The sequence below is a fragment of the Leptodactylus fuscus genome, chromosome 1 (genome assembly GCF_031893055.1).
Source record: "Leptodactylus fuscus isolate aLepFus1 chromosome 1, aLepFus1.hap2, whole genome shotgun sequence".
NCBI lineage: Eukaryota > Metazoa > Chordata > Amphibia > Anura > Leptodactylidae > Leptodactylus > Leptodactylus fuscus.
This window is the reverse complement of record NC_134265.1, coordinates 311540122-311564555: the sequence shown is the minus strand read 5'-3', so window position 1 is coordinate 311564555 and position 24434 is coordinate 311540122. Positions and strand designations below refer to the sequence as shown.

General features: G+C 43.3%; 1 protein-coding gene across 1 annotated transcript in view; it reads left to right on the top strand.

Annotated features, from left to right (window-relative positions):
* Nucleotides 1-24434, top strand: part of CRACD (capping protein inhibiting regulator of actin dynamics) — a 77159-nt gene that overhangs the window by 21556 nt on the left and 31169 nt on the right. Inside the window, exons 2-6 of the mRNA XM_075259395.1 lie at nucleotides 1911-2088; nucleotides 16712-16847; nucleotides 16979-17128; nucleotides 17649-17717; nucleotides 18839-19012. Coding sequence (XP_075115496.1) covers nucleotides 16728-16847; nucleotides 16979-17128; nucleotides 17649-17717; nucleotides 18839-19012 — 513 coding nt within the window. The 5' untranslated portion in view covers nucleotides 1911-2088; nucleotides 16712-16727. The remainder of the gene's footprint in view (nucleotides 1-1910; nucleotides 2089-16711; nucleotides 16848-16978; nucleotides 17129-17648; nucleotides 17718-18838; nucleotides 19013-24434) is intronic.

Sequence of the window (24434 nt, the reverse complement as noted above, 5' to 3'; positions counted from 1 at the left end):
TCGCAATCGTGAAATTTACTCGATCGCCGATCGGGATCCGATCTTTTCCGATCCCGATCGCTCAACCCTAGTTGTAGTGCATGGATATGTTTGGTCCTTCAAATGGAAATGCTCATCTGAGCTACACTCAGTTCCACCTATCTTATTGCAAACAATCTATTAACTCAGAATGCTTTAAGGCTAAGGCCCCACATGGCATCCAGCAGCAAAAAAAGCGATATGGGAAAAACCGCAACAGCAACGCATCACAGTTCTTCCCACAGCGCTTTTCACAGAAAGTCTGTAGAGGTTTCCTCTGCGGACTTTCTGCTTCCATTATACCTATAGGGAAACTGCCGCTGTTTCTGTAGGTATAATTGACATGCTGCAATTTCCAAAACCACAACAGTTTTTAAATTCAAAGCTTGTCCACAGCATTTATTTCCCCACACTATGGGGGTGGGATTTGCTAGAATCCCAACCACTATACAGCGACTGTAAAACACCACGTTTCTTTCCGCGCTGTTTCCACCACATGGAGCTCTGGCCTAAAGGATTTTTCTAGCCCAAATTAAATTTTCACCCTGATGACCTACCAACATGAGCAGCTAATGAGAGACACTAGAGATGAGCGAGTACTGTTCGGATCAGCCGATCCGAACAGCACGCTCCATAGAAATGAATGGATGCACCTGGTACTTCCGCTTTGACGTCGGCCAGAGACACCCATAAGAGACACCCATAAGGACACATTCTGTGTCACATTTCTCATTCTGTGAAAATAGACATCAAATTGTAGATGAAAACAGGAACCAAGGATGTGCATAGAAATCATGGGACCCCGCAGCAAAAGAAGGACAGTGGTTGCAGAAGTTATGTCTTTTCTCTTTATATTTTTCGGCAAATGTGTTTGAAGAATAAAAAATAAAAAAAAAACTCACCAACAATTGCAACAGTGATGTTTTTACCTGTATACAGAGTCCACTATTCCAGCTGAAAGGCCGAATACTGTAACCCTTTGAGCTACAGCCTTCTTTATTTGACTAAGAACTGACCTACTGCTACTTTGTCATTAAAGAGTTAATGATCTTCTGACAGAGTAGGGATCATGTCTCACAAACTGTATCATAAATCTCAGGAAATAGTGCAGGATGGAAGGATTTGTCATACTTGGACCGCCAGATATCCAATGTTATCAAAGTGTTGTGAGAGTGGCCTGTAGGCCCCCTCCCTCTAGGGGCCTTATATCAATTGACTACCCTTCTCCATACTAGGTACACAATTGAGGGCCACTATGTTATAGCAAACCTGTAAAATCTGGACTGTTACATGGCTGACCCGCACTATGCACCGATCTTCTCATTTTTTTTTGTGACTTCCATTGGGGTTGAAATTGTCAAAATAATTAAAAACTTTGACTTTTTTTAAGGAGATTTTGCTCCAGTTTTGCTCACTTTCAAGCCATTCAGTAAGTGCGATAAAGATGTTCAGACAACAGTTATCATTTCCACTGGGAAGAAAAAAATAGAGAATTTTCCAAGGAAACTCAACAGGGTCAATCTTCTTCTTGATCCTCTGCTGCCCATAGATGGTCAGCAGATGTTTCTGGGCAGCTTCTCACCTCCTCTGCCATGGAATGACATGTCCATTGTTGTCACCGTGCTGCAGATCACTGTGTGCAGTGGAGTGCGATCACATATAGTCACTGAGCAGCCAGGGAGGGACCGTGTTGTGATTTGGAAATCTGTATTTATTAACGCATGACTTTATAATCTCAGTTCTGCTTCAGTGGCAATGCAAGACATTCACTCCGAGCCCTTGTTTGCTCTTAGTCTTGCTTATTGCACTTTGACTTTGTCCTTTCTTGGTAACTGTGCGGCCATGCCTTAGTGCTGGCAACTCCGATAACATTGTGTATTTTCTGTCTGCAGAGAAGAAAAGGACTGGGAAGTTTCAACCTCTAAGGAAACTTTTTGGTAAGAAGAAAAAGAAAACTTCCTCGCTTCATTTTCAAGAAGGCAAGTTAAAGCCAAGCCGGTCTATTGGCAGCGTGTGCAGTCACCCAGCCTCAGCGTTGTCTTCTGATGAAGAAGCATGTGATGACCTAAGGTTAGCAGCCGCTTAGTCCTTTATTGACAATGGCCTTTGCATAGTGATGAGTTTGGTTTGATGAATATGGAATACGGGCTGACGAAATAGACATAATTGACAAAACTGTGACTCATGACAGACCAGTAAGACAGGTCTATGTGACAGGTACAATAGAGACAGAAGCAGCAGCACTCACACCGAGATGTCTGGTGACTGGATATAACATTGTATACGCTCACACTGACTGACGTGCACTGCAGGTCATATGGCCGATGATGGAGACCCTACAATAAAGACCAAAGCTGTTAAATGTCAGTCTGTGGGTTTGCCCCCATGGGGCAGAAGATTACAGGATGGAGAGGTAATGTTGCTTTCTTTTACTGTATTGTAAATTCCTTTAATCCAGAATCTGATAATTCAGAAAACCTGATAATCCGCTGAATAGGTTTCCTGCAGTATGATGTGATATTACACAGGACCAGGCAGAGATAGTCCATTTACAAAGTCTTCTTATAGTAACCTGTTTTGTATTAAAGGGGTTGTCGGACTATCACATCTTTTAGGATAATCAGTAATAATAATTCTATTTCTATAGCGCCAACATATTCTGCATCACTGTACATGTACAGACCATATTAGACATTACAATGTGACAAAACAATTCATGTATCAAACAATAGGAGTGAGGGCCCTGCTTGGCTGACCGCTGAGACCCCCACTGATAATGAGAACGGTGGTCAATGTTCCCCATTTGATATAGTAAGCACTAGTTCAGCATGGAGTCTCTATGAGACTGATAAAGATGGCTGCGCCGCACTCCACTACCTTTGTCAGACCCATAGACTTTGAATGGAGTAGCAGCACACATGCACGACCAACCTTCAATTCATATGATGGGAACAGGAGGGGCCCCAGCAGTGGGAACCCTGCAGATCAGACATTTTTGTGGATAGACGAGAAGTTGTGATAATGGAACAATCCACTCTCTGAGAATTCTCAATCCTTATTCATTTATGCACACTGTTATATGACTATCCAGTAATCTATAATATTTTAATATCTGTAATGCACTTGTTTTATTTTCATGACATAAGTTTAGTAATAGTGACTGCAAAAGATGTAGATGCTTATGAAGGTTAACCAGTGTACTGTATGTCTTAGGTTCTGTTCACATTTGCATTAATGGCTTTGTTCAAAGCCTCCATCCTACATACTAACATATATGGCAAGCAGAATAATGCTATTCCTTCTTCCAAAATTACCTACACAATGACCGAACCCCACAAACCCCTCTAGGAGTAAACAGAGCCAAACTATACAAACATATATAATCCTAATACTGAAGGATACTGGTACAGATGTATACATTAAGCCAAATTTCTAAAACATTTCAATGCCTTAGAGCAGATTGCATTATGTAATAATAAGACACTCTTATGCCCAATTCATATCTGCATTCGGTATTATGTTGGGGGAGTCTGTATGGGGATCCCCCGAACGGAATACAAAACACATTAAAAAGCAGTGAGCAATGAAACCACACAGACCTCTAGACTATAATGGGGTCTGTGTGTTTTCCGCGCAGTGTCCGCATGAATCATGTGGAGAGAAAAGTGCTGCTTGAAGTACTTTTCTCTCCACATGACTCGTGTGGACACCGCGCCATCATAGTCTATAGGGTCCATGTGGTTTCATTGCTCACCGCTTTTTAATGCGGTCCCCAAGCAGACTCCCCAAACAGAATACCGAGCACAGATGTGAACCAGGCCTTAGGGCACATCCTGATCAGATAGTGTCTGCTCATATACCACCATACATTCAGCTTAGTCCCTGTACTTACACTGCGTCCATACATGTAAATGTGCCTGCTTCTCCTAGCCCATGAAAAATATCATAGAAAACCTAGACAGTAACAGCCGTATGTATCACTGATCAAAAGCGACTCTGCTCACTGGGAGTGCAGATCAAAATGTGACCCTCATATTGTAAACAGCACTGTAAAGCAATTTACGCTTTGCTAAGTGTATCCCTACAGTATACAGTATATAGTGCTGACAGTGTGATTCTACAATTTTGTGATTGCAGCATTTCCATTTCCGTCACAGCAGTCAAGCACCTGTCTGCACCTTTTCATTGTATTTGGAAAACCGGACCAAATCCATATTATATTGCATTATTCGTTTGCCGATATGTCAGCAAAATAACTTTAAACCAGAAAATGGATACCACAGAGAAAAATTCAGTGCAGAATCTGGAAATGAATATATGCTTGAGGTTGATGGGAAGTGACTTATCTATGATAGTTGGGGCTGCACAATATAGGAAAATATTTTAAAGAGGTTCTTATTGGTAAGAAGGGGTTTCTAGCATGATAGTGATAACTTATCCTTAGGATAGTTCATGGATATCAGATCTTTGGGGGTCTGACACTTGGCACCTCCACCAGTCGGCTGTGCTCTGAACCCTCTACCAACAGAACTAGTACAGTGTATGGGGCTGGAAGTAAATGGCTCCCACTCCAACTATACATTTTTCATGTTACTGTATGTACTGTACCTCAAATTGTACAGACCCTGAAATTGTACTGAGCGGAAGATCATAAGTTACAGGGGTTATCTGGGGAATAATAAGAGTTACTAGCAGTGGCGTAACGATCGTGATCACAGAGGATGCGACCACATCCAGGCCCGGTGGGGGTATGGGGCCTACTGGAGATCGCTGGACCGCTATGACAGCAGTTGTGGAAAGCCTGGTTCTCCAACTGTTATACATATTGTAAATTAACAACAACAAAAGCAAACAAAGGCTTAGATAAAGGTGAAAACCCAATTGCTGATAAAGAAAAATTGTCAAAAGACAGGATCACCATAAAAATATTGTATTTATTAATAATCAAATATAAAAAACACCAAAATTGTAGTTCATATAAATATCAAAAATACTGGCTAAATATAGGAGGATCAAACACACCACAAAAATCCGGTGAGTGGCAGGCAACAATGAACAATAAAATATAAACATGCAAAAGTGTAACAAAGTGTATAAAACAGTAATATTATAATGTGTCAGCTAGCTGAAAAGTATATGCACAAAAATAAAAATAAATATAGTAGCAATACCCCTAAATAGAGATAGAACTCAGTGTAGGTGCATAAGGGAATACGCACATGTAGCCATATACACAAGTGAAAGCATGGTAGCTAAATAATGAAGTGAGTGCAAGGCTGAAAAGACATTACAAGTAAGGCATGACACAAAGATTAACAAATGAAAGACTTTGAACACAATATATTGCAAAAATAATAATGACTGTGCCTACCAAAGACCGGAATGCCCAACACGTGTTTCACCACGGATGGCTTCATCAGGCTGCAAAATCACGGCCGCAAAATAACACGGTGTATGCGATCCAGGCTCCCATTGAAATCAATGGGAGCGTATATGGCGCTCAAAGTCTCACACGCCGTATAAGTGCCACATCACGCGGCATATTACTCCGTGTGAACTCCCCCTAAGGGCATGTTCACACTGAGTTATTTGGACCGGATTTTGACACAGAATTTGCCTCAAAATCCGGCTCCAAAAACAGCTCCCATTGACTTCATTGACTTCAATGAATGCCGCTTGCTTCCTTTTTCCGGCAGCTAGTAGTGGAAAAAAGAAGTAACATACCCTATCTTGTCGCGATTCCGTGGTTGACTCAGCCGCGGCTGTGGTATGAGGCTCCCTCCCGATTAGGCCCATTCTTTGGGCCTAATGCAGAGCGGAATGCCGCGACTAGATGTTGGTGCACTGCAGCGGCATCCATCGCGGGTAGTCACACGGAGGTGTTCACACGCAGAATGCAAATTTACCACGTGTGAACATACCTTAAGTGGTGTCTCACATTCAAGGTATTATTAGGCTTTAGGACTGTTTGTCAGGCTATATAGCTCCACGACTAGCTGTTATTTCTACCCTGAACATCATAGACTGGAATAAGTGGTGTCATCTGTCGTTTCAAGCACGGAGATTACCATGCCTTGTATTTGACGGTCACATTTGCTATGTGCATGGAATATGAATATGTTCTTCCACCAGCATAAGCAATTCAAATAATATTTTGAGGACTAAGCGTAATAGAATTTCGAAGCCTCTGGGATAATGAAGTTCCCGGCTGCTTATATAATTATGTGTATTATTATGCAGATATATTCACCTGCAAAGTATGCATCCTAAGCAAGCTAGATCCCAGCTGTTCCCACCGTCTCATCCTGGCCCCTGCAGATCTAATGGCCATGTAAACACAGAATAAATAACTCCTTTAATTTGACATATTGGAGGCTGGCAGGGTTATATAATCTAATTCTTTAACCACTATAAAATGATACAATTAGCCAATGATACAGAAAATATATTGAAGAATTAATTTGACCAACGCTGTCTCATGAAAAATAAACCGGCTTCTCTATTATGGCTAGTTCACACGGGGGGCGGATTTTGGCACCAAGAGTGATGCGGGGAGCTGCGTCACTCTCGGGTCAAAACCCACCTGCCACAACTGTCGTGGTCGCGCCTTCCCCCTCTGGAGTCGGCTGAAATGAATGGGCCGATTCCGGAGGTTGCTGCCACCAGGATCTGCCTGAAGAAAGGGCAGCTCGCTTCTTTTTTCCTGCATGTTGCCGCTAGCGGAAAAAAGAATGCTAGTGGTCTTCATAGATCACCATTGTGAGGGGTGGATTATGACGTGGATTACGCGCCATAATCCGCCCCCTCTGTGCCCGTGTGAACGGGCCCTTATTCGGCAATGACTCTCAGAAGCTGCAACCCATAGTTATCTAGTCGGTCAAATGAATGGCTCCATTCTGACATATATAATTTGGGTTCTGAGCAGAGGACCCCTCTATGAAGTCCATATACCCAAACAGGGCATATAGTCAGGGTGGATGTCAGACAACCCCTGGTATATTTTGAGCATCCCTATAATAAGCAAATATCCTTATAGGCACTACACTGAAGCAAACCTCCACCTACATAAACATATATGTGCTTATAAATGTTCCTATTGTCCAACTGGAACTACAATGTAGTCGGCCATTATGGTGACTATACACAGTAGTATGGGTGGTTCTGCCTTTGTTCCAAACGTCCAGTTTTTGTATATTACAGTCACACGCAGATTTCAGGACTAGAAGACAAGGGCAAGGCACTCTGTCTTGGTGATGACTTCCTATTCAAGTCCAAGGAGGTGGAGCATGTCAATATGGCAAATACTGCAAATGACTTTACTGTGACTATATATTACAGTAGTTATTTTTCTGGTTTGTGTAGTAGGAATGGTCATCTGATGGTCATACGATGTTACCATTATATGTATGGACAGCAACCTAAGGCATTGTGCAAATAGCGGAGCTGTGCTCATGTGTACTGGAGTATGGTGCCTCACTCCTAAAATATGACCACATGAATCTGTGACAAAAAGACTTTGTATGAAAACACAGAGATGCAGTATCGGATCACACATTTCTATGGGTACTGGTTTCAGTAAATATTAACATGACTCCCTGAAAAAAAAAAAGGAGCATTTTTTTTAATAACTCAAACTACAATGAAACTGTCAGCAGGGTGCTACCATTCCTCTTATAAGAAATTATTCTTCAGAATTGTTATATATATATATCCTCTCTAACCCTTTCAAGGCATCTGCTGTACTATTACGATGGATGTCAAGTGTTTACAACCTCCCCCTCCTATATACAAGACTTCTCCCGAGTTGCACCACTTCTCTGGAATGCTCTATCCCGGACAATCTCCCAACTTCTACAGCTTCAAGCGCAAACTAAAGACACATCTTTTCAGACAGGCCTATCATAATGCCTAATGTAAATCATTCCGCTGTTAGAATCCCTAAAATCAACCCTTCACTGTTGTTCACGCTCCCACATTACCCCACAGGATATGATGCTGTGTTGCACTGTAACTTTATATGTCCAGGCACCATCTGCACAGTAAAGGACACGACTGGTGATGGCTGATACAGCTTTATTTATGTGTAATGACAGTAACCTCTATCACAAAACTGGACCACTCTATAAGTAATGCTACCTCCTATGCCGCCCCTGCTACATCTTATGGCAACTCTCTACCTCATAGATTGTAAGCTCTTGCGAACAGGGTTCTCAGTCCCAGTGTGTGAATTGACTTATTACTCTGTAATGTATCTTTATGTCTGTGCCCTGGTTAGGATCCGGTCTGCCCTTCTCTTTTTATCTGGTTACTTCTCTGGTTATCAGCAGTCATTCCATTCAGCACAATATATTATGGAGATGGTGTTTATACTGTTGGCTACAAATTGTATTTTACCAGATGAGCCTGCACAGCCTGCCATTATATACTGCAGTAAGATGGCTGTTGTGAAGAACCACAAGACCCATCATAAATATGGGATCCACATTGCTCATTAGACCCCACCGTGGTGCATATTGCTAATTAGGACGGTCTTGTAGATTGTCATAGTAACAAGGCTGCGGCATAAGCGTAATTACGTATTCCTGATCTTCAGAACAAATCAATCTTTTATCATTACTTGAGTAATTACCCTGTATTAGTTTAGCTTTTTAACAGAGATTGCTTGGCAGGCAACCAAGACTGACAGTAGATAATTCATGATGTCGCTCTTTTCCTGAGCAGCACTGTCTTCAATATCATTACATTTCATCCTTTTCTAAACTAAGGGTTTCTGCCAGCAGAAAAGGGAACCCATTGAAGTAAGGGAGCGTACACACTACCGTCAGTGTCCGACAGGTAGTGTCCGCTCCTAGTGTCCGCTCAAAATCTGGCACGGACATTAGGAGCGGGCACTAGCTGTGTCCGTGACACTTGTCATTCACTTAAATGGCGATCAGGTGCGTTCTTTTGCACTCCGTGCCTTTCCTTCACTGTCCGCATGTAAAGATGTCCGACTTTTCAAGCAGACAGAAAAACCCGACATGTAGGTTATTTCTGTCCGCTTGAGAAGTCGGACATCTTTACAAACAGACAATGAAGGAAGGGCACAGAGTGCAAAAGAACGCACCCAATCGCCATTTCAATTAATGACAAGAGTCACGGACACAGCTAGTGTCCGCTCCTAATGTCCGTGCCAGATTTTGAGCGGACACTACCTGTCGGACACTGACGATAATGTGAACACCCCCTAAATGGGAGGCTTTTTTTTCAGCGCTGAAATTCCACACCAAATTCCTCACCATTTTCCTCCGTGTGAATGGACCCTTTTAGGCGGCTCCTGGCCAGTGCAAACACCTTGTGGACGCTTCTCACAGTCATTCTAAAGGGCATTTATTTCAGAAATCTGAAAATGTGGTGCACTAAAAATATCTGGTCACTAAGGTATTGGGGTAATAGGACATCAGTGTTCTGGGGATGATGCTATCACTCAAATCTGTGAATTGTTCACATCCAAGCCCACATTTATTTTTTGCGCTGTTGACCTTACTGTAGCATAGTCTTATATGTTTACTCCATAACTTGGTCCCCAGCAGAAGACTGAAGGTCCAATGAAGAATGGTCCAGTATAAAACTTGAGTACAGTATGAGGCCATTGCAGTCTCTTCATACAACATAAAACATGAATGCAACTATCTGTCCATTAACTCATTGAACATGCATACTTGGAGCTGCTGAGTTAATGGAATCTCCTCCATTAATGTATTGAACATGCATACTTGGAGCAAACGTCTGCCTTTTTCCAGGTGATGGAAATAAGTGGTACATGAAAATCGTATTAAATATAGCATCATGGGATCTGGTGGCCTATCTACCCTGTGCAAAAGGACTGGCATGTTAAAACCCAACAGGATGGGTCATTAATAAACGCTACAGGATAGGTCACCAGAATCTGATCTGTGGGGTCCGACAATAGACCCTGTACAGGTTGCTGATCCAGCTGCTCCTGGTCGCGAGATGTTATAGCTGTAGATGGGGAGTGATGGCAGTTCTGTTCCTGTATAAGAAATAGGAGTAGCCAGTGCTTCAGCTATAGAGTGGACAGTATAGATCCTATATGAATAGATTTAAAGCTGCTTCCACTCCCAGTCCACTACTATAGCAGCTGGTGCCCAGCGCCAGCCAGATCAGTAGATCAGTGTGGGGTCCAGGTGTCGAACTACAACAAATAAGATACCAATGACCAATCCTGTGGACGGGTCATCAGTATGAAAAATGCATTAGGTGACGGAAAATCACTTCAATGGAACAGCAGCCAAGATGTACACTGCCTCTGCATAGTCTATGGGAGTCATGGAAGCAGTGGATACATGGGGATTTCTGCTGGGGATCCCATACGTCTGACTATAATATAATATAATAGTTACAAATACTACAGGGTGATAAGATCCAAATAAATGAATCATATGTGTCATATGTGAGCTGTACCTGCCCATAGCTGGCAAGCACTGCTGCCCTGTGGTTATGTTACACACCCTCTGTGTATATCTGTGAATACATTCTGGAGATATTGCAGGAAGTTCTCCACCCTGGTGTCACTGATACGGACTGTAACATGCATTACATGCTCAAAGAGTATACATATATACAGGTGATGTATCTGAACACAAATCAATACTATATACACTGCATGCAAGGGGTTTTTACTGATATTAGTGACTTATCTTTATCAATATTATTAAGATTTTTAGTCTAGAAAACCCCTTTATTTTATGATATATTGAACATTCATTTATTATTAAAAAAAAAAAAAAATCACAGATATTCCATTTCCAAGTTTTTAAGCGGATGTAATACCTGGTTTTAGAGAAACCACCTGGTCTCTCTATGGAGAGTTCTTTTTAGCGCTGCAATGTTTAAGAGGTTTGTAGCATACACAAGTATTAGCTAATAATCTGCAACAAGGTATAATATAATGCTAGTGAATGTGTAGTTTACATAACCCCATATACTGCAGAAAACATCTGAACTGACTTTACAGCATAAGTCTTCAATTAACTCTGTATTATGAGGATTTATAATAAGCCGGAGCACTGGGATCAAATCTGACAATATCTGCAAGGAGTTTGTATGTTCTCCCCGTGTTTGCGTGGGTTTCATTCAGGTACTCTGCTTTCTTCCCACACGCCAAAGACATACTGATACTGATAGCGAATGTAGATTGTGAGACCTATATGTCATAAAAGCGCTGCAGAATATGTTTGTGCTCTATAAGTAAGCTAAAAATAATAAATACAATTCCATTGCAAAAAACACAGCAAAGTTGGCATTTAACACATGCTACATTGGACTGTGCCATTGCTTATGGATACATCCATGTTGTATCAATTTTTCATGGAAATTTAGACAATAAGGGGAATTGATCTCCTCATCACTTTTTTGAAAAGTGGCCAGGGTGGTGGTGAAGCTTAATGGGATGGGGCATGGCTTCCTATGGCCTGACAAATTCACTATGATGAACATCAGAAACTTGCATCAATTGGTTTTCAGTTCTTTGCTGGTTTAGCTTTGGCTTTTTGGTGCATAGTTGGTAAGAGGTGCACCTAATTCACGTACCTCTTAGGGGGGCGCTCACACTCGCACCCATGTCTGCCCGTATGCAACCTCTCCGCGGGGAAACCTGTTTTTTTGGACAGACACAAAGTCCTCATGTCCGACTTTGTGTCCATGCAAAAAAAAAAAACTGATTTCCCTGTTGAGAGGCCGCATACAGACACCGGCGGTTTGCTTTTAAAACCCCTTCCAATGAATCCGTCTCCTATGCAGTTTCCCTGGGGAATAGGACAGAGACCCGGCAGACACAAGCATTAGTGTGAACGCCCCCTCAGTTACGGGGCCACACAGTCCATCAACACTGGAGTATGTAATGGCGGTATTAATGAATTTGCTTTATTAGCTTTGCATATGGGAAATTAACACACAATCCATTTGATTCAGATAGCTCCATATAGACTATAATGAACTGGGAAAAATCATGATTCCTACCAAAAAGGATTGATATTTAATCAAGTGTTTAGTGGAGGAGTGCAATAAGAGAGAGAGTAAGGGATTACAGTGGTCCCTTGACTTTCGCGGTTCCAACCTTCGCTGAAGGGCTATACCACAGGTATTAATATTAATGGAAGGATACTCCGTTGTGTTTTTGAACACCACGGGTTTTCCCGCGGCCGCTCATCAATATCATCAGAAAAGTTTTGTGTATCTTCTTCAATGGTGAGTACCCATGTCATTTTATATACTGTACTGTACTGTACGTAGGCTATTTTGGATATGAACATTATTGCAGGACATCCCCTAACATGAGATTAAACACCGCATCTCCACAGAAATTTGACTTTTGCGGGCGGCCTTGGAACGTATCCCCCGCGAAAGTCAAGGGACCACTGTATATTGGGTGAATGTATTATCTATGGATTCATGTATTCCTGTAGGATGATTGCAAATTGAAGAATTCTAATAAAATTATAAAAAACATACCAAATTGGCACAAAATTTTTTATTAACTAGAGTCTAAAAGGAGTTCATAATCCAAACAAACAGAAATTTCAATAAGATATCATGATTAAAAAATAAAAACATATTTTCAAGTCAAACTGGATAAGCAATAGATAGATAGAATGGATAAAATGGGTAGATTTTGTCTTATTGATAACCCAGGATCTGTAAAAAAAATCATTGTTGTGTGGCTAAAGCCTTATTCACATGGCCGTACTGTTTTTCACAAACCAACGTATGTGAAAAATGGCCGTGTCTGTCCATCCAAGTCAGGATTTATTCACATGGCCATGAATGACAGCAGTCTTTGAAACGGCTATTACATGGCCATTATAGAAAAAATATCACAGCCATCAAAAATGCGGCCACTTGGATAGACACATTAAATTCAATTTGTTCTCAAAACGGCTATGTAACACACTATGTCATTTGAATAAGCGCTAAGGTTTGATAGAATTTTTCCTAAAAGGGAAGAAAATAAATTCCAAATCCTAAATAGTGATCGGAGCGGATGGTGATCCACACAAGACTTTTCTGTATGTACATCAGCATTTATCCTAGATATCATCTTGAAGTCTTCCACTCTTACAGCTGATAGTAGTTCCTGAAGTAGATGATTCCACAGATTGACAACACTAGAGAAGCCTTGTCATCTCAGGACACGGAGCCTTTTTTCCTCCCTTGTCTTTGGATTTTCTATATTACAGCTTTCTACCATATTTTTATACAGCCATTTATTTATGGTGTTCAGATGTATATTATAGATGTATATTATAGATGTATATTATGTTCCCCCTTAGATGTCTCTTTTCAAGACTAAATATATTTCGTTCTTTCATTCTTTGTTTGTACCTGAGGTTTTTCATTCCGAGAAGCATTTGTTCCTTTATTGTATTCCATCTGAACTTCATGAAAGAAACACTATTTGTAAATGAGCAATGTGGATGCTTGGTAATAACACCTGACTTTAGAAAAATCGTCCACGTATAGAGAAAAGTCATATATAACCTGCAAAACTTTCCCAGCGTATCCAATAATAATTTGTCATCATATTTATTTGCTGGAAGACTTATTATTGAATATACAGGGAAAGATTTGTAAGTGGCCCCATATTGTTTTATGTCCCCACCAGCAGTGGCCCCACATAGGTCATTGTCTCCCACCAGTAGCCCACAGCCAGTACTGACCTCACTACCGGCTCCTAGGCGCGCTCTCTTTCCCTGCCTTTACAGTAGTGTGCTCGGAGCAGTGGAAGAAAGCAAGAGGTGTCAGGTAGCGGAGAGATAAGTATCTACATTGAAGCTGCAGCAGGTTTGCGGACTACATGCTCAGATATCTTTAGAACCAGGTTGTGAGTTCTTTTCTCCCCAGTTCTGAAGATCCAATCTGAAGAGAAGGTGGTGGGCCGCAGATTACAGCTTCCGGGGATGTATGCGTTTTGCAGGCCACATGTTTGATACCCCTGATCAGTAGTGTGTTGGGGTCTCAGATTATGGTGTGGGAAAGAACAGTTGGGTGTGTCACAATACTTTGGCTCTCCCTGGACATCTCCAGAGATGTTGTCACCCCCCTCTCCCTAGTGACAACACATACAGTCTTGGCTAACCCATATATGCATGTATATGAGGGGTCGGGAGGAATAGCCATTGCTCAGCCACCAGGTATGGAAGGTATATGGGCAACTTTACATTCACAGGCCTGCATCAATAATAACTAAGCCACTGGTCTCACTTCTTCTTCATGTCTAGCTGAGGTTTCTGGTCACGACTGTTACTATTTATAAGTCACTGATATGTGTCTTACATTTTTTACGTAGAAAAGAAGTAATTTAGCATTATGCAGCTTTGTAAGCCCATGCCATTATTCCAGGGATATCTCCCATTACCTGGTATTATGACAGATTCTTTGCTATTCTGTGCCTTTTCCAATTCTGTATATGCACTGAACAATATTGCTGAATACATTTGTAGGTAAAAGAAAGGCTGTATTCAGAAGATCTTATAAGAAGACATAATACATACCTGCCAAATCTTAATTGCTCCTTACTGCACAGGTGCTTTGCAGGAAATGGCGCATTGTATTGCCTGAGTATTTTTATACATTGTGTTCTCTTGGCTCAGAGATGTTGAAACACTATTGCTGTAGTCGCTGCCGATAATAGCCTGTAGATTTAGCCCATATAAGTCTCTATGTTAAAGAAATCAGAATTACCGGAAGTTTATAGGCTCCTAATAATAGATAATAGAACCCTGCAAGGAATAACAATATGTATTTGGCTGCAGAGTAATAAATAGGCAGACAGAAATAGGAAATCAATGGGGTGACAGATAAGCAGGAGAAAGACATTCTCTAGATATATCATTGTAGAAGAATCATACAATTAATGTGAAGTAGATTTAGGGCTTGTCCAAGGTTGTATATTGATTAATCCAAACCCAGCACCACCAACGATCAGCTGTATAGAGACGAAGCAGGCGGGTTCAAATACTGTATAATGGTTGTGCTGTGTTATAGCAGCTCAGCTTCCATTCACTTGAATTGCAATAACATGACACGGCCACTGCACAGTGCACAAAGCTGTCTGCTTCTGGTTCATGTACTCTGTGCTGACTGGTGGGGGTGCTGGCTGTCAGACCCTTACCAGTTAGAAAGCTCAGGCGATATTCAGATTTGAACAACCCCTTTAACTTCTATCAGAATTCTCCAATGTGTAACTTTCTAGCTATAGTTAATCTACAACTGATATCAGGCTGTAAGTTGTACTATCCAAATAGAGGTTGGTTTTTTTTTGCTTATACCAAGCTACGACAGTATTGTCTCTCTATATGTCAGTACATTGTATATAATGAAAATATATTTTCTAAGCTTACAATATGAAGTCTAGATATATGTAACTGTGCCTTAAAGGGCTACTCCCACTTTTGCCGTGACTTACCATTCAAAAATATTCCTTTCAAGGGCTCTCCCAGGTTGATATCCCATATGCAAAAACAACACTGGGTAAGCATTTCATATACATTATCTAGATAGCCAGTGTATGGCCACAGGTATATGTATATGTGCTTATTTACCTGCACCATAGACAGTTCCTAGCTATTAGGTTTAAGCATGGGCAGCTTTCTTCTAGAAACAGAACAATCTTGTTCATGGGTTGTGCTTGATATTGCACTTCAGTAAATGAGATGACCTAGCGGACCCTGGTCATGGACGGGCTGCTTTGTTTTTCTAATCTCATGCAACCCCCTAAAATCAGTGGACACAAAACCAGATGTATTGCTGAAGAAGACGGCTCCATGCAATATGTAATGTCTGTTCCTGATCACTGCATCTCGGGGACTATTGAAAGTAAATAATCCCTAAACTGCACCTTCACCACTACAAGGTCTAGTAGAGAGCAGTCTGCTTTTGGGTCTATATAATGTGCAGCCCCAGTCAGATCTTTATCTAGCAGTAAGAGATGGCATATTCTTGTAATTTACCATCATATACTTTAGTGGGAATACCCTGTTAAAGCCTTGATCACACAGTGCAGATTTGATACAGATTTTGCATGCATCCTAAAGGAATTGTCAATTCCCTTTTTATTAATGACTTATCACCGGGAGTCGGACCACTCCTGATAAGATATTTGAAGGGGCTGCGGTGCTCGTGTGAGCAATAATATGACCTCTTCACAGTCTACATCACACATCATTTGTTTCATAGCAATAATGCAATGTTATTACAGCCACTATGCATAGAAGTGAATAGGACAAAAATGTACTAACATTGCAAAGTCACTACAACACAGACAGCATGCAATGTAGACAGTGATATTCATACGAGCATAATGGCCTCTGCAAAATCTGTTCGGCAGAATTCTTGCAGGTTGGACCTCCATTGACCTCTTATAGATGACCTCTCCTGAGTTTTACCTATCCTCCGAATTTCATCCATGAGCTTCTGTTTAGGTTCCATACTTGAATTTGGCTTAACAATAAATCTGATTTGGGCTGATTCGTCCATGCCTTAGCCTACATTGATCCCCGCACCATTCTATAAAAGTGGGGAACAAAAGGCAAAGTGTCACCTTTTTTATACAAAAATACCAGTGTGCAACACAAATTGCTAATTTTTTCATTTTTATTGCACCATACAACAATATCTCACGTATGTCTTCCAGATTTCTTGCCAATAGCATGGGCACAAGAGCCTTTTCTCATGACAGTATTTTCATTCCCGATGGGCAAGCTGAGGATGAACAAGAAACTCAGGCTATATCACAAGACCTCAGTGTGGGAAAAGTAAAGTCAATCCAGGTAACAGCAGACATTGACATTTGTCAACCTGTTAACCTTTCAGAATATGTCATTTTGTTCTACATCTACAGCATCAATCTTAAAAATGTTTAGAATCTGAAAATATTTGGATTTTCTTGTTTGTTTTCTAGCAACAATTGGGAAAGAATATTCGGTTTGGACAACCTCCGCCAGCCAATGTTCCAGTAAAAAGGCTGCAAGATTTGGGAGCTACCACAGAAGAAGTGGAGGAAATACAAGACAGCAACATGGATAGCTTAGGGGAAGGATTTCTAAGCAAGGTATGACTAAATTGTGGAAACAAAAGGCAAGTAGTAAAAAGTAAATGATAGGAGTAAACTAAAATGAATGGGAGCAGCATTTATCACCCCAATCTGCCCATTGTATGTATAGCAAATTATGACAATAGAAAACCAGTAGTTGTGCATCTATCAGACAGTTCCCTCTAGTCTCATACCCATGATCAACTAAAGATGGGTGGTCTTGGGTCAGATTCTGTGTTCTGACACTGTCTACCCCTAGTTGGACAATATTGGAAATCTCTGGACCATGCCCCCTTGCCTCTTCCTCCCTGACATCACCAACTTTACATAGAAGCAGGTGGTTTACAGGTCTGCTTGTAGATTCATGGTCAACAGAATGATAGTGGGCCACCATGTATGTCACCATGACAAGCATAGAGTATTATCTAGATTTTCCTGGTCCTAATGCTGACCCTGACTACAGATACTGTATATGACTTTAATATTAATATTTGTTATATGTGAACTATTCATTTTCTGTTTCCTTGTTTTTGTACAGATTCTAGGATCACCAAGTTCTCATAGCACCAGAAATGTTCCTCAACCCGAACAGAAAACAGAGGAGAAGGTCATTCTCAACATTAATATTATAAAATAAAAATAAATATGATATAAAAATATATATTCATTGTACTGTGCAAATATTTTAAGCAGTTGTGGAAAAAATTCTGCAAAGTAAGAAAGCTATATTAAGTATTAATAGTTTTTTTTTGTCAACAAAATTAACAAGAAAGAAATCTAAATCACATCGATATTTGGTGTGTCCACCCTTTGGAGGAGGAGTCCGGGAAGTGATGATACGGCCCCCACAGAGTCCTGATCTCAGCATCATCCAGTCTGTCTGGGAATACCAGAAGAGACAGAAGGATTTGAAAAAGTCTAAATCTAAAGAAGATCTGTGTCTGCAAGTGTACCTAGAAGAACTGATGCTGTTTGTTAGGCCTGGTTCGGTATTCCGTTCGGGAAGTCCGCTTGGGGACCCTCCAAACGGAATACCGAACACAGTAAAAAGCGGTGAGCAATGAAAGCACACGGACCCCGTAGACTATAATGGGGTCCATGTGTTTTCTGCACGGTCTCCACACGAGTCCTCCAGAGAGAAAAGTACTGCAAAGTACTTCCATTTCTGAAAGTATTCTTATTTTGCAGCATTTTTTTTCACACCTGCCAAAAACTTTTGCACAGTACTTTATATAATGTAATTTCAGAGATGCTTGCGTTAGGGCCCCTTCACACGGCATAAGCGCTCGGCTCATTCCCAGCCATACACGCGTGCGCTTCTAAATACTTCCCATTCACTTCAATGGGAGCGCGTGTAAAGCCGGCTTTACACGCACTCCCATTGAAGTGAATGGGAAGTGTTTAGAAGCGCTCGCGTGTACGACTCAGAATGAGCCGAGCGCTTACGCCGTGTGAAGGGACCCTTAGGTTCCTTTCTCTCCTACAAGAGATGTGATGGGTAAAACAATTGCTATAGTATCTATATTAGCACCAACCAGCAATTCGGGCTCATACCTCGCCCATGATAAATGTAAGTTTAAAGAACAGTAAAATAAATTGAAATAAAACAAAAACTCATTGGACATCTATACATCTGGTAACATAAATGTCTGTGAGATTTTCGTAACAATAAGAATGATATCCAACCATGAAATCAGATTTTTTTCACATTTGTTCTCTATGTTACAGGTCACTCCAGTTAAAACGGCTCGAACAAAAAGGCCGTCTGGAACGATCGAATCTATAAACTTGGATGCTGTTCCTCGATCTGCTGCTTGCTTAGATAATAGTGCCGCTAAACACAAACTTTCTGTCAAGCCAAAAAATCAGAGAGTGTCAAAGAAACATAGGGGAATGTCCCAGGTAATATACTCTCATTTACTGTACTAATCCTGTAGTCCTATATTACATTTATTGTTACTGTCTCCTATTTGCTTCCTCTTTGTACTTCCCTACGGTCTGTCTATAGTGTTCAATATTCTGGACACTATTATCTAATGATATGGAATCTAATGCGAAAAATTATTGAGCAGAGATGACCAATAAAATACTCTAATTAATAACAAATCATATAATGTTAGAGTTATGTAATATTATATATTACAAACAATCAGTTCCATTAGGCTAGGCTTCCCTTATGCTAGGTTCACACCTGCGTTCTGGTCTCCGTTCTGTGCTTTCCGTCTTCTGCATGCCAGAAGACGGAAAGCACAGACCGGGTCCGGCCATGAGCGGTGGTGAGCGTTTTATGCTCTCCGCCGCGAAACCGGATTTTTTAATCTGGACACAGAGTACTGCATGTCCGACTCTGTGTCCGGATTAAAAAACCCGGTTTCACGGCGGAGAGCGCAAAACGCTCACCGCCGCACAGCTTTCTCACCCATTCAAATGAATGGGTGAGAAAGACTCCTGCAGGTTTCCGTATTCTGCTCTGTTTTATGCAGAAAACGGAAACCTGCAGAACGGACACCTGGGCGCAGATGTGAACGAGCCCTTACATATAATTTTTCTTACCTCTCCATGTCCATTTGTAAATGACCTGTCTGTATTCAGGTGAATGTAAAAATTATTATTTGGTTTCTAGCAAATATTTAAGTTGCATAATAATTAGAGATGAGCGAACACTAAAATGTTCGAGGTTCGAAATTCGATTCGAACAGCCGCTCAATGTTCGTGTGTTCGAACGGGTTTCGAACCCCATTATAGTCTATGGGGAACAGATACTCGTTAAGGGGGAAACCCAAATCCGTGTCTGGAGGGTCACCAAGTCCACTATGACACCCCAGGAAATGATGCCAACACCTCTGGAATGACACTGGGACAGCAGGGGAAGCATGCCTGGGGGCATCTAACACACCAAAGACCCTCTATTACCCCAACATCACTGCCTAACAACTACACACTTTCCACATTCAAAAAAACCTCTATCAAAGTGGGAAAATACCTGGAAACCTTCTTTACTCCCCAAATGGATGGACACAAACCCCAATTTAAGCTCAACAAACAGTAACAACCACCCCTTTAAATCACGTTCCCCATGACAACCACAAATGGAATAGGCAATGGGAATTCCAAAAGCCCTCACCCTTAACTGTCATTTTGAGTGTGTGTGTGTGTGTGTGTGTGTGATGTGGTAAGACCTTCCAAAATTCACTTTTCTAGCCCTTAACATGAGCCCTTCCAAACAAAGTTACATGACCTTAAGCTGAGCTACCAGCAGAGATTGAGGCCCTTGGCATGAGTAGAGCCTTGCACCAGCAGTGTTTTTGGCACTTAGGGTGAGTTGAGCCTTGTACCAGCGTGTGTCCCTTAACATCAGGCGGGCCCTAAGTTCTGCGCTTTGCACAAAAGTTCCACATTAACTAGGCTGAATGGTACAAAGATTAGTAGGCCCGAGAACCAGGAACAGGTCTTGCAATGGCTGTCGGATAACGCTTAAAGCACATTGTCCACCAGCCAGTCAGCCTCTACCTCCTCTTACCCAACAGTCTTGTCCTCCTTCCACCCAAAATTCCCAATCTTCTCAGAACAATAACCCCAACTGTCCCTGCTCCCCAGAGCTGTTCTCCCTTCCTTTGACTGTACCGCAACCTGCCCCTCCATTTCGCGATTCCACGGACCTAACAGACGAGTATCTGTGTCCAGATGCTCAAACACTAGAGTCTCCTCCATTCCATCTCCGGTCGATTTGGTGGCGGATGACCAGCAACCCACCCTCATCGACGACGATGAGACGCAGTTGCTGTCAGGGCAGCCAGTTGACATGCGCATTGTGCAGGAGGAGGAGGCGAGACAGGAGTTGGAAGAGGAGGTGGTGGACGACGAGGACACCGACCCCACCTGGACAAGGCAGATGTCAAGCTGGGAAAGTAGTGTGGATGTTGAGGCAGGTGCAGCACCAAAAAGGGTAGCTAGAGGCAGAGACATGTCCAGAGGCAGAGGTCAGCTGCTTTGCCGAAGCCAGGCCAGACCCGGAATGTCCGAAGATGTTCCCTTTTGTACCCAGCCCAGAAAAACTCCCCCATCGAGGGCACGTTTCTTGAAGGTGTAGAGTTTTTTCAAGGAATGCGCCGAGGACAGATATAGTGTCGTCTACACAATTTGCCTCTCGAAATCGAGTAGGGGCCCTGAGAAGAGCAACCTGTCCACCACTTCAATGCACCGTCATTTGGAATCCAAGCAATGGAATCAGTGGCAGGCAGCAACGGCAGGACAAACGTCGCCCGCCGTTCATGCCACTGCCTCTGCTCACAGTGCTGGCGATGCACTCCAGAGGACGAGCCAGGACATCACTTCATCTGCCTCCGCCACTTTGTTGACTTCTCCCTCATCCTCCCCTGTTTCTGTCTTATCTCCTTCTCCTGCACCATCAAAGGCACCATCAGGCGCTTCTTTACAACAACCCACCATCTCTCAGACATTGGAGCGCCGGCAGAAATACACCGCTAACCACCCACCCACGCAAGCCTAGAACGCCAACATCGCTAAACTGCTGGCCCAGGAGAGGTTGGCGTTCCGGCTTGTTGAAACTCCCGCCTTCCCGGACCTGATGGCAACTGTGGCACCTCACTATGCCGTCCCTAGCCGTCTCAACTTCTCCCGGTGTGGCGTCCCCGCCTTGCACCAGCACGTGTCACTCAACATCAGGTGGGCCCTTAGTTCCGCGCTTTGCTGCAAGGTCCACTTGACCACCGACACTTGGACAAGCGCCTGTGGTCAGGGATGCTGCAGTGCTTATCTTTAATGACAGGCAGGGTGAATGTGGTGGAGTCTGTTCCCCGGGTGCAAACTGGGGTGGCCTATCTCCTCTCCCAGGCCAAAATTCATGGCAGGAGTAGACTGAAACCCTACGACGCTGCAACCTCCACCACAGCTACTAGCGGCAAACGCTAAAACACTGGTGTGGGGAGACGTCAGCAGGCGGTGCTGAAGCTCATCAGCTTGGGGGACAGACAGCACAGTGCCTCCGAGGTCAGGGATGCCATCCTGGCTGAGATGGCATTTTTTTTTCCCTGCTACACCTGGGGCCTGGCATTTTTACGCCTGTGATAATGGCTGGAACCTGGTAGCGGCTCTGGAGCTTGCCAGCCTCCAACACGTTCCATGTTTGGCCCACGTCTAACCTAGTGGTGCAAAGTTTTTTAAAAACATACCCAAATGTACCGAAGCTACTGTTGAAAATGCGGCGCTTGTGCGCCCACTTTTGCAAGTGCACAGGAGTCGCTGCTAGCCTAAAAACACTCTAGCAAGGCCTACATCTGTCCAAACACAGGCTGTTGTCCGTCATTCACACACGCTGAAACCCTACAATACCATATCTTGAGCAGGGTGTGTGAGCTGCACAGACCTTTGATGGAGTTCCATCTACAAAACCCAAGGGTTCCTCAAAGTCAGCAACCAAAGTTTCTGCACCATGAGTTTCCAGGGGTGGCAGAGTTATGGCTAGGGGAAGAGGCATGGATAGGGATGATGTCTAGGGGCAAAAGCAGTGTGGATGTGGAGGCAAGCTAAGCAGGAAAAACTGGGGGTACAAGCTAAGGCATGGACTGGGGTGATGTCTAGGGGCAAAAGCAGTGTGGATGTGGAGGCAAGCTAAGCAGGAAAAACTGGGGGTACAAGCTAAGGCATGGACTGGGGTGATGTCTAGGGGCAAAAGCAGTGTGGATGTGGAGGCAAGCTAAGCAGGAAAAACTGGGGGTACAAGCTAAGGCATGGACTGGGGTGATGTCTAGGGGCAAAAGCAGTGTGGATGTGGAGGCAAGCAAAGCAGGGAAAATGGTGGCTAGAGGCAAAGGGATGTCCATAGGCAGCAAGGGCAAAGATGCAAAACTCTCCCGTTTCAAGAATTTTCCTGACTTGTTTCCCCACAAAACATTCCTGGGAGGAGGGCTGAAACACCACCCTCCTCCTCCTCCGCTGTTAGATTTACCCCAGCTACGAGCTGAAAACGCTGCAACACTGGTGTGGGGAGACGTCAGCAGGCTGGGCTGAAGCTCATCAGCTTGGGAGACGGACAGCACACTGCCTCTGAGGTCAGGGATGCCATCCTGGATGAGATGGCAATTTGTTTATCCCCGCTGCCCCTGGGGCCAGGTTTTTTAGCTTGTTGGAGGGCTCTGGAGCTTGCCAGCCTCCAACACGTTCCATGCCTGGCCCACATGTTCAATGTAGTGGTGCAATGATTTTTAAAAACATACCCCAAATTAGCTGAGCTAAGGGTGAAAGTGCGGCACTTGGACACCCACTTTCCCAAGTCTACAGTACCTGGAGCTAGCCGCAATACACTCCAGCAAGGCCTACATCTGCCTGAAGCACCTACTGTTGTGCGAGGTCACCACACGCTCTAACCCTAGATACCGTATGTTCAGCAGGGTGTGTGAGCAGCAGAGACCTTTGATGGAGTACCAGCTACAAAACCCAAGGGTTCCTCAGAGTCAGCTCCCTCACTTTCTGCACCATGAGTTTCCATGGGTGGCAGACTTATGGCTAGAGGCACAGGCATGGATAGGGGTGATGTGTAGGGGCAAAAGCAGTGTGGATGTGGAGGCAAGTTAAGCAGCAAAAACTGGGGGTACAAGCAGCCGGTGACATCATCACTGACAAGCACAGCTGTCTGTCAGCTGACAGGCTGACTTTCACCAAAATGAACAGACAATGGATAGACTCATCATATACATGTCAGTTACATGACAAATTTAGTGCAATTTGCAAGTCCAAGATGGTTTGGAGATCTGCGGAGAGGAATCTCACCACCTCTTGCGGGTGCCATCATTTGGAAGGCAAGCCCTGGGCTCAGTGGGTGAGAGCAAGCGCAGGATAATCGTCGTTTGGCCTGGCGGCCACTGCCTCTTCCACTGTTGACAGGGCTGGCGCTGCAGTCCAGACCAGGAGCCAGGACACCTCCACATCTGCCTCTGACACTTTGGGGAGTTCACCCTTATCCTCACCTTTTCCTGCCATTTCTCCTTTTGCCCGCGCCATCATGCGCCTCTTCCCAGCAACTCCCCATCTCCCAAGCCTTTCATTTCATGCTAAAGTACAGCGCAACCCACCCACATGCCCAAGGCTTCAACGGCCTCATCTCAAGAAATCTGGCCCAGGAGATGTTGGAATCCCGGCTGGGGGACACTCTGCCCTTTTTGGGCAGAGTGTCTACTGCGCCACCGCACTGTGCCGTCCACACCAGCACTTTCCCCCAAACATGAGGCGGTCCCTAAATTCAGCGCTTAGCCCTAAAGTTCCATGTGACCAGTTACGAATGGACAAGTGCATGCGGACAGGGACG